Source organism: Rhinichthys klamathensis, unplaced genomic scaffold, assembly GCF_029890125.1.
Source record: "Rhinichthys klamathensis goyatoka isolate OS25496 unplaced genomic scaffold, OSU_Roscu_1.1 h1tg000029l_1, whole genome shotgun sequence".
Classification (NCBI taxonomy): domain Eukaryota; kingdom Metazoa; phylum Chordata; class Actinopteri; order Cypriniformes; family Leuciscidae; genus Rhinichthys; species Rhinichthys klamathensis.
In genome coordinates, this window is record NW_026606579.1 from 3,412,644 (window position 1) to 3,424,707 (window position 12,064).

General features: G+C 39.2%; 1 protein-coding gene across 5 annotated transcripts in view; it reads right to left on the bottom strand.

Annotated features, from left to right (window-relative positions):
• osbpl8 (oxysterol binding protein-like 8) overlaps positions 1-12,064 on the bottom strand; it is an 84,934-nt gene that overhangs the window by 22,032 nt on the left and 50,838 nt on the right. The window contains exon 1 of one of the 5 annotated variants that reach the window (XM_056245303.1): positions 8,315-8,625. The exons of 3 other annotated variants lie outside the window; for them this stretch is intronic. In XM_056245303.1, the coding sequence (XP_056101278.1) occupies positions 8,315-8,462 (148 nt within the window). In that variant the 5' untranslated portion in view covers positions 8,463-8,625. Of the gene's footprint in view, positions 1-8,314; positions 8,626-12,064 lie in introns of those variants that run through there. One more of the 5 variants, XM_056245301.1, reaches the window with a different exon arrangement.

Here is a 12,064-nt window from a genome sequence, read left to right on the forward strand (position 1 = left end):
ACATATATACATGTAGGATTCTCATGGTAGCAACACCAGTGATATTTCACTATTCTTGATACGACCTTAAGTCTAATGATTAACTTGAGGTAGGTTACGTGTTGCTAATAAACAACAAGTGCAGTTTATACTTTGGTAAAAACAAGAGACATTTCTCATCGAAAAACCTGTATTGGTCAATGTTAAAGGTTCACTAAGGTCTAAAATCTGATCCCAGACCTGCACTTAGAGGCTACAGCTTTCCATTAGAGCAAAATATGAGATTATTTCAGTCCCACGACCCTGAGAAAATCTCTCAGTGACGGCTGTATCAACACCTCTGAATGCCGTGAGTCAGAGATTCACAACGGCTGGAGGCGCGCACACACACACACACACACACACACACACACACACACACGTTTTATGGGGTCTTTACATAGACATAATGATATTTATAACCCTAAATGTACCACTAAACCTACCCATCACAGAAAACTTTCTGCATTTTTTCCATTTTTATGGTATGGTATTTAGTAGGACTTATAAGCTGTTTTCCTCATGGGGACCAAAAAATTTCCCCACAATGTAGGGAATTACCTGAACACACACATTCGCTTCGACAGCTTGCACACATGCTACTCCATCTGATCTCTTAACGACACAAACGGCTCTTAAACATCACCTGAAAACAACAGGTGTAGCAGGAATCATGTTTAATGTGTAAATGTATACATGTATAAATATTATTAAGCAATATATATATAAATGTTTTTTTTTATGATTTTAGTTTGTTAATGATAATAGCACTGGTGTGTTTTGATGGTGGTGGACGTGTCCCATATCTAAGGCCCTGAGAAAAGAATAACACTTCATCATAAGCAAAAAAAACAAAACAGTTTCATTAGATAAGGCCGAGGACGATCTGTCAATGTCACTCTGTCAAGACCAGTTAGTTTCTTAGGCATGAATAGCACAACTGTCAATTTAAATAACATCTCTACTTGACGGAATCATTGTCTTGACTTTGTTGGCTGGGAGTGTAATAAAAAAAAGTTGGCAAGTTAATTCAAGTTATGATTGAAGCTTATAGAAAAGCTTAATAAACAGTTTTCTATCCAATGCTGACATATTTTCTATTGACACAGTAAGACAAAGATTTTAAAGAGCTATTAATTATTATTATGCCTTATTCTGCAAGCCCATATTCTACATCCCTTAATCCTACCAAATACCTACATTTAACAACTGCCTTACTATCATAGTTAATAGTGAGAATTGGATCCTAAACTAATGTGTGACAAAAAATATACGTTATAAAAAGTTGTAAAGAAAACAAAATTGTGTGTTTTACAAGAAAATACAATTACAGTCAAATCATCATGCCAGTGACTTGACATTTCTTTATAATTAATTTTGAAATGCACTTGCAATTTCTGAGAGAAAATTGTCAATTGAAATTGAAAATTGTTCTGCTAAATAGTTAATTTTATCACTTAGATTATCTCAAAGCAACAACTGCTGAAAACTTAAGATATTTCAGTCCAGTTTAATCACAAAGGCACAACAGCAGACAACTCGTTCATGCTATAAGAGTCACAGAAGATGCTTTAATAAAGGAAACGTGTGCATTTTACTGACAGACCCGGACCATTTTCAAGCTGTTCCAGCATCTGCATCCAAATGAACAGACCGAGAGCAAAGATGCACTCCTGAGGTTTTTGGACCAACCGAACCGCGATGGATGTAAACGACGACCCATCGATCAGGTTAAACGGCTCTTTTGTCTCTGTTGTCGATTGCCGGGGCAAGCATTGTGTTCATCTCAGAAAACACTGCAGTCCAAGAGCTCTTAAACATGTTAATCATACGCAGAAAAACCCACATGTCCTCAACCTGATGAGAGCATCAGCATAACTCGCCTGTTAGCATATTAGTTACCTATTCTGCTGCCGCATAAATCTGCATTAACCTCGCTTCTCATTTAACAACAGGCTCAGATTTACTGAGCAATCTGACGTCACTATCTTGAATCTGTTCCCATGCATCTTTTCCTGTCTTCTCACTGCTATCCTATCGATTAAAGTGAGCAGTTACATTGTGAATAATGGAGGTCTAAAGACGAGCAGCTCTCAGATCAGATGTAATAGTTCCTCTTGTGCTCAATATGCTGATGGGACAGCTGGGAAATTAAGTTTAGAATATGACACGCGATGCATGATATTAGCCCCACACACACACACATACACACACTCTCTCTCTCTCTGATATCTAGTGTCTGACCTCAAGTCTGTCCTTAAAAACATCAACAATAAGCATAAGTGGCCTTAAAATTAGTGTGCTATCAGTTTAAATAAAATTTACATTGCATTTAAATGCAGAAAATGTACTTAGAATAGAAGTCTAAGGAAGAGAGTGAACAACAGTTTTTTAACCAAAACAGGTTTTTGTTCCAGACATGCAGAACCGAATAATAATGTTTTATTTTTCCTTTCAGACACATAAAAACCCTAACAACTTGCATTATCAATATTTAATAAAAATGATGATATTCCTAAAACATTCAAATGTTTTGTTGTAGTCTAATTAATCTGAATCATTATTGTAATATTTTTTTGATAACAACAAAAACAATAATATTGACAGCTCAATATTATGATGTATATATACGAGTTAAAATGCCCATAAAATTCAAGATATCAGGGCAAAAAATGCCCCTGTATGAGTTTTAGTCGTTTATTTATATCATATGATATAGGCTAGTTAAGCAATATCACACACAGTGCTGTTTATGTCCAGAAAAGCGTGCAAATAGGATATTGATTTCATGCAACAGTTCAATAAACAAGAAGTTAATATTGTGTTATATTTTAGACTAAATATTGTCTGTTCTTGCTCGATTTTGCCAACGAAAATATTACGAACAAGCCAGAGCAGAACTGTAGTGCGTCTCCGAGTAACACACACACACAGCAGTGTTTCGTTTCTGAATGAATCCGCGTTTTGAGCGACTCAATCGGGTGAGCCAATGATTCAATGGCCCATTCATAAAGAGAGCCATTTACTTCATTCATGAATGAATCAGCTGTTTGAACGAATCGAATCCGCACAAAATCCTCCGACATCATCCTGTCAGTCATCTTCTCTTAATATCTACATGTGATAAGTGAAATCTGATGTACTGTAATGTAACAGAATACCGCAGCAAGCCTAACCATGTCCTTTTAGGGGCTTTTTTCGTGCCTTCGAATTCAGATAAAGGCTTTGGGAACATCCCTAATACACACACACACACACACACACACACACACACACCAACCTTTATATGTCTTACATTATTCTTTTATGTCTTACAGTTTTCTCTGCATATTAAACTGGGATTTCAGAACGCATTTTAACAGTCCCAGAGTGAGTCGAGTTCATCTGTAAATATTGTCTGGGATAATAACACAGACATTTACCACTGAGCTACAGGAACACGGGAAGATGACAGCTCACTCCACGAGGAGGGAGAGAAGACATCTGTGTGTGTCTTTGCTTAATAAGCCATGACGCTGTGTGAGTAATAATACACTCATAAAGCAGGAGCTCACAGACAGCTCTGATCATTAGCCAGGGAGAGAGGGAGCTAGCTTGGACTGGATATACATAGAAAATACATTTAAAACTAAATATTGCTGTGGACAAAAAACCACTGATAGATTCTTGTCAGACAGCACTGCAGGCTCACCTGCTTATCAAACATTCAACACGCGTGCCTACAGTTAGACATGCAGAGAGTCCAGGCAAAAATACAGCACATCATCACTGCAAGACAGAGGAACAAAACACACTCACTGCTGTCGGCTAAACAACTCTTTTATTTGAGTAATGTACACAAAATTAACCCCAACATTGTTTAAATGCATTAAAAAGACCTATAATGTTTTTTAACATGTTCAACTATCTTTAGTGTGTAATGTTGATGTTTGAGCATGAAAAGGGCTTGCAATGATACAAAGTCCCTCCAGCGGGAGTTATTCTCTATAGTGTTTCTGAACTCCCTGAAACGCCTCACAATATTCCTCATTTAAATAATTCCCGCCAAGGCATATGCTAAATAAAGGGGCGGGGCCTGGTTGAGTTAGTTAGTAGAGTGTTGAATCTCAGGTGACATTTACAAAACATGCTCAAAGCGCTTGACCAATCACAAGATACAACTCCAGCCGACCAATCAGAGCACATTATGCTTTTCGGAAGGAGGGGCTTCATAAAGACAGGAACTAAACAGAGCGTTACTGACAGACTGGGAAGAAACGCACTGCAACCATATATATATATATATAGATACACATAGATGCTTCATTAGCGGCTGTTTCTATTGGCCGCTTTAAAGGGGACATATCATGCTAAATTCAATTTTTAAGCCCTTAAATGCATTTTGTTGTATATTTGGAGTGTTTAGAAGTACAGAAAAGTTTAAATTATTCTCTTCAGGTGCTTCGTTGATATCTTTATATTCTGTTTTGGTCATATTTTTCAACCTGTTCCGATTTTTCTGTTCTCTATGACGTTTTTTGAACTATTACGTCACAGTATTTGCAGCGGAACTGCCAAATAAGGACATCGACTTCCGGCCCACCACTTCGAGCAATTCGCCATTTTTATTTCTCGCTGCAATTTTGTAGTCCAAGCTAAAGGATGCAGAACTTACGAGGGTAAGTTAAAATGTTCGGTTGTTGGATGAAGTAACCCACACGCTTCATTACACCGTCTAATGTAGATGAACTGCCGTGCTTGTGTTGTGACAGGGCGCATGTTTAACTGAAAGAACGAGCAGAGAGAGAGACCCGGTCGCGCGCGCGCACTCTCTCTCTTCGGAGCCAGGCGAAAGTGTAAACAAGACTTCACCGTCTCCAAACTAGGCGCTGTCTTGCTCTCTCTCCCTCGCACATATTAATCAAAATAAATCGACACGGTGGTAAAAGGTCGGAAGACCAAAGTTTCATGTGTAAATACAGTAACACCCCATTGCGATACATCCATATGAAGACGTTGTTCTGCAGGTTCGTGGTCTTCATTTTCATCTCGCTCCGGCTCCGACTCTGGCTAGAACATGTAAGGCTGGCTGGACAAGTCTTCCGTTGTTGACATTTTGTTAATAACGTGTGAATAAAACGTTTCTGTGCCGCTAGATAATCGTATCTCTGCTATCAAACTACAAAAATGGCCGAACGGGGTGGAGTTGAACCGAGTGTCACCGCTACAACCTGGAGAGGGGGCGGGGTATGAAGTGTCTCAATTGTATTTAAAGAGACCGCACCAAAACGAGTTGCTCTCAGACGCACATCAGAAAAGGGGTAGAAAAGGGGCCTGTCGAGCTATAATAATGAGGAATTCAGACCCAAGCATTGCAGTTCCGCTTTATATAGACTACAAATGTATGATTTATATGTAAAAAGGAACGATTTAAAAGCATGATATGTACCCTTTAAATCTTGGCGGTTTTTGTGGCACTGTTGTGGCATCTTGAAATGAGTGATGACAGCATCTGAATTGTTGATCGTTCCAAGATGGCAGATGCATCAAAGTGTCTGTAGCGGTCGAATGTGGTTTCTACATATATATATATCCATGTCTGCAACAATGTTAAATGTGTAAAAAATAAGGTGTTTTTGAACATGCAAGCCTGAAAACCTATTCAAGCAGAGCCCACAAACAAAATCAAGATGTAAAAAGGCATTTATGACCCTAATAAGCATTGTGCATTAATGGTCTACTTGTGTATTTGTGTTTCTCTGCTGTGAGACAGAGACGTGTCTGATATTTCCACACTCCTGCAGCGTCCTTGACTACGGCGAACCAGCAGCGGAGGGTGTAATTCCACCCCGATCGGCCTCACGGAGGCTCAGTCCGTCTGAAGGGCAGAGAGCATCTTCTAGAAACAGAGACAAACTATTCCATATAACACTTAATACGAGAAACGTGCCATACATCATTTTAATGAAGTATAACGCAACAACAACACAGCATAATGACAAATGGAGTGTTATTGCGAGTCATCCGGTCAGCACACGGGTGTCAAGACGGGAAAGCGCACTTGTGTTTTTGTGCACGCCATCTATTAATAATCACACATCTGTGCTAATCTGCCACCTCGTACAGTAAAGTGCAGATGATCCTCGGAGCGAGATTCATTTGTCTCGTTCGGATTTATCTGTGGGACAATAAAGCTCAACTTGTTCTGGAAGTAAAAAAACACTATTCAAAATGATTTTAGGTGATAAAGCAAAAACCTTTCAGGACAAACCAAGCACTCTCGTGTTTAGAAATGACATAAGCTTCTTTCAACTTATTTCAACTTCATTAAAATTGTGTTTGTTATGAGTTCAAGGATTATGTAGGCTAGGAAAAGGTAACTGGTAGTAAACATGACATCAAAATGTCATTAAATAAATTAAAAAAATGACCTTTCATCAACATATAATTACTTGCTCCACCTCTTAAACAACTTTCCTTGTCAGCTGATCATCACCAATGACACTTTTAACCATCCAATCAATTTACAATCACATCAGGTTTATTAGCTTGCTAGCTTAAACTGTGCAATCCAACTGGATGGAAATTTTACATGCAATTCAAATACATAAATTATATATTTTGTGTGCATATTTTATTAACACAATTAAAAACCCCAAAACCCAAACAAATGCCACTGTTTGATCATAAATCCTTATGGGATGAGAAGGTAATTCATTCTGCAAATACACTTTACTTTGAAAGAAATGTGATTCATTTCTGAGCCGGCCAGTTTAGTTTCAGTTATGGAGAAAATTAATAAGAAAATGTATATATACAAAAAATACTCATGAAAAAAAGTGGGCAGCCACTGCTGAGCTCTGCATCTTTATCCACTATAATGATCCATCAATCCGGATTTGAGTGATTCAGTATTAAATCAAAGCTATTACCCTTTAAGCGAACTCTGCTATTTCCACACAGGTGAACGTCACGCGCAGACAAGATTTGTGCAAATGCAATACACTCTGGGTCCATTAGCTAATCTCTACTCAATGGACTCCATTAAAAAGCTAAAAAAGATATCAATAATGAAAATGCCGGGTAAGCGTACAAATGCGAGTATTAAAATAAAAACACCATCTCTGAAGCATGCTAAATGAAGACTATCATATGCCAGCATCCAGAGCACAGCGAGCGGCCTGTGTGCGTAAATAAGAGCTTTTAATGCATCCCTCTCTTCTTAAAGTCATAATCATGAAGGATAAATAGAGCAGAGGCCGCACTGATACGAGTCAAACTCACTATGAGAGCTGAAACTACTCAATGGCTGAGGCAGAAACATCTGCGTTCGGCTGAACAGCTCGGCTTACTGACCTTGAGAAGACGACAAGGAAAGGAAACTGTCCTGATTTATGCTATTCCAACCATCAAATGAGGTTTCTGAGAACTACGCTTGGCAACTGAGAACTGGCTCTTATTCAGAACCAGCTTGGCTTATTTTAATAATAAAGAGAAAAAAAAAAAAACACTGAAACAGAACGATTTTGTTCTTGGACATTAATCTTCAGTCAATGTAGACAGAATGCAGTAGTAAAATAATATAAATAAAGGCAAGTCTCAAATTTATCAGCGAGTCTAATTCAGACTGGTTGAATCGGTCGGACAAGTTCTTCACTGAAACTGTAGATAAACAGAGCCATTACTAAGTCAAATGTATATTACTTAATCGTGAGACTTAAATCAGTACAATTAAGTAACAAAATTATTACAATACATAAATTCAATTTAGGCTCCACTTTATTATTCTTTAAACGGGTAAATAATAATTTATCCTTATTTACTCAACAAAATATCAAACAAAACCAGTGAAATATTTGTTTGGCATATTGTTGAGTTCATAGTTAGGATAAATTCTTCTTTAAATAATTAAAATAAGAGTAAAGACGTTAAATGGAACCCAAATCGTTACAATGTCGATATATAGAATTGACGACTGAAAAATGTGCATTAAATAGCAGGAGGTGATATTGAAGGCTGAAAGAGACATGGTGCGTCACACACTTGAAGGATAGCGATGCAATGAGTAACAGATGCTAATGTGCTGTCAGTTAATAGATGCACTTTAATTTGGAGGGCAGTCAAGAGTCAAACGCACACATTCAGTCAACAGCAATTTGCCAAAACTATAAAACTTAATAGACTTTGGTTACACTCAAGGTTCACACTGTAATCAATCCTGGCACTAATGCAGAGGAACGTGACCTAAACTACACTGCCAGAGAAATAAAACATGTGAAAGTTTCCTGATTCACACCAGGGTGTTGATGAGACCCACCTGGCAAGCAGACAGAAAGCTCGTTGTACCCCCCAAACGAGGCGTTGCGAATGAGTTTGCGTCCGTCTGGATGGGGCGGGCGGCCTGAGATGGTTCCTCCACAGGTGGAGAACCGGCGGCGGCCCAGAATCCCTTCTTGCTTCATCATGGGGGCGGGCGTAGGACGGCCTCACCCTGAGGAGGACGAGGCTGAGGGCTGCTGTGGTAATTCGGCAGTCACCACAAACACACGTACACACGCTCAGACATACTCCACTGCTGCTAGTACTACAGCTGACCAACTGCACTCTGAAAACACACAGGCTCTCTCTCTCAGTGTTACTCACTGCAGCCCGCCCTCCCTCTCTCTCTCTCTCGCTCTAGCGCGTCTGTGTGAGAGTGAGAGAGAGAAAGAGCCCTGTCTCAGATTCTTGGACGGCACTGACAATCAGTGGAGAAAAAAAAGCTTAGAGCTGTTACGTCACTAGATCTGTACCTCTTTATTTTTCTTTTCAGTTTCATTCTGATCTGACTGCATGATGTATGTGGTAAATCTGACAAAAACAGGAATGGATGGATGATGGATACAGGGATGGATAGATGGATAAAGGGATGGATGGATAGATACAGGGATGGATGGATGGATAAAGGGATGGATGGATGGATACAGGGATGGATAGATGGATAAAGGGATGGATGGATAGATACAGGGATGGATGGATGGATAAAGGGATGGATGGATAGATACAGGGATGGATGGATGGATAAAGGGATGGATGGATGGATAGATAAAGGGATGGATGGATACAGGGATGGATGGATGGATAAAGGGATGGATGGATGGATACAGGGATGGATGGATGGATAAAGGGATGGATGGATGGATACAGGGATGGATGGATGGATGGATAAAGGGGTGGATGGATAAAGGGATGGATGGATGGATGGATACAGGGATGGATGGATGGATAAAGGGATGGATGGATGGATAAAGGGATGGATGGATGGATAAAGGGATGGATGGATGGATACAGGGATGGATGGATAAAGGGATGGATGGATGGATAAAGGGATGGATGGATGGATACAGGGATGGATGGATGGATAAAGGGATGGATGGATGGATACAGGGATGGATGGATGGATGGATACAGGGATGGATGGATGGATAAAGGGATGGATGGATGGAAGGATACAGGGATGGATGGATAGTTTTTTATTGTATATATTTTGCATAAGGACAAAATATTTTTTTTGCATTCCACACACACACACACACACACACACACACACACACACACACACACATATACGTATATATATATATATATAGGAAAGGAAAAACACTGATCTTTTCCTGCATTCTTTCGGCAAAATTAACCTTTTTTTTTAATTCTCAGTATTCTCAATTACACCGCGATATTTTATTTAAATCAGCATAAATTAGATGACAATACTATAAAACTCTCATAAATACTTTCCCATTTAAATTAATATATTTCCCATTATAGTATTAAGAAAGAGATTTGTACGCATTATGGAAATGAAAATTGTGCTTGATGTGCTTAAGCTCAATGTCATGAAAATAATGTGAAATGCAAAAGCACATACAGTATATGCATGTATGCAAAATATTATTTGAAATATGACTTAAACTTAAAACATATTAATAAGCCTTTGTCAGATTCACTTCATGACTGAATCATTGCTTGTTTCTATATTTTTGTGACTCAGATCGGATTTTCTCTTTCAGAGATCCTGTATTGCGGCTCGCTCAGAGAGAATGCTTAACGAAGGATACTGTAGCTGAATATCTAAAACACACTCACGCCTCCTTCTCAAACAGTCTCTGCTGACAGTGCTGGTGAAAACAGAATCAAGCCATCGGCCATCGGTATCTCCGGACGCAGACACACATCTAACCTGATCACACTATTACTGTCAAATCTCATACGGAGAAGATACAGCCACATATATACATCCATCTTTCACGAGCCTTTCGTAAGACTCAAAGGTTTTATACTGTACTAAAACAATGTTACAGAGCCAAATCAAACTTACCATAGTCTTACACTTAGGTTACAATGCTAACTTTTCCAATCAAGCATCACTGACTTCAAGTAACGGACAATAAGAAACATTACATGGTGAAATTTAATACTTAAAGCTCGGTGCTTTTCAAATCACTAACTAAAGCTCTACATGAGCAAGCACCACTAATTAAATATACATATGCATAAAATCTACATAAGCTAGACCAAGATGCCAAAGTACAGGGGAGTACCTAACTATGACAATAATATGCAAAAATATGATAATAAAAAGCTGTCCTAAACAATCCTAGTCACACTAGGATCCAAAGGGGACAAAGTGATTTTCTCCAAGTCAATTTCAGAAGCTGTTCGCTTGGAGTGAATTGCCAACAAGAAACTCACAGGAGGTTGAGTTGGTCACAGAGACTGTGAAGCTCTGCCTGTTTCTCGGTGCAGCTTGTGTAAATTCAGCCTGTTTTTGGTCAGTGAACTGGAGAGGAGCTCCAGATGAATCAAAGTAAAGAATGAAGCAGTTCAAGAGGCTTTTAAACACTCCAGATTCATCTTTTTTTCTATCCAATCAAAATTCACACTGGGCATCTTAACCAATCAGAGCATTCCTCCCAGAGTCTTGCTGATGTCACTCTGAAGTTGCTAGGCAACCAAAAAGAACCAGGAGCACCAAACGGATGAGACAGCAGGATGGCTGTGAATGATGCCCTGATTAACATAACTAATTAAGATGCTCTGGTGGATGTATAATTCAAAGCCTATTGCTCATTATCCTGTGCTGAATGGAAGTTATGCTTCATTTGAGCAGCATTTAACAACCCATGACCTCTCTCTCTCTCTCTCTACTGACCAACCAGTCTCTTTACCAACCGTCTGTCTGTCTCTCTCTATCCATCCATGTATCTACAAATCTATCTATCCATCTATCTATCTATCAATTTGTCTATCCATCCATGTATCTACAGATCTGTCCATCCATCCATCCATCCATGTATCTACAGATCTGTCTATCCATCCATCTATCCATGTATCTACAGATCTGTCTATCCATCCATCCATGTATCTAGAGATCTATCTATCCATCTGTCTATGTATCTACAGATCTATCTATCAATCGGTCTATCCATCCATCCATCAATGTATCTACAGATATATCTATCCATCTGTCTATCTATCCATCTATCTGTCTATGTATCTACAGATCTATCTATCAATCTGTCTATCATCTATCTGTCAATGTATCTACAGATCCATCCATCCATCGGATTCAGGAATTTGTCTGTTTAACTGTTTACTACTCTAGCCATTTGGTCTTGTGCCCATCAGGAGAGTCTTTACGGGCTGATTGTGTCTCTGAATTAAGTGATATGGCAGGTGAGTCAACGGCTAATTTCAGCAGGTATCTCTGCTGGTAATCCGTAAAGCTACCGAGCACAATCAAACATGGCAGGCGATGTTCCTTTAGCCGAAGATTGGTGAAAACATGCCCACTTTAGCTCTGAGCCGTAAGCTGTGTGCTGATGACGGCAGTCATAGATCTGGGGACATTCCTCTGGGGACGAGGATCTGTTTATCCACCGTGGAGAGGGATGTCAGACCATCTGACCCACACACACATATAGTAAACTATGTGGAAAAACACCCGAGGTCAACACCATGTTAATCTTTTCCATAAAAAGCCACCTGATTTGTACTCAAGTGCAGTCTGTTCCTTTAATTCTTAAAC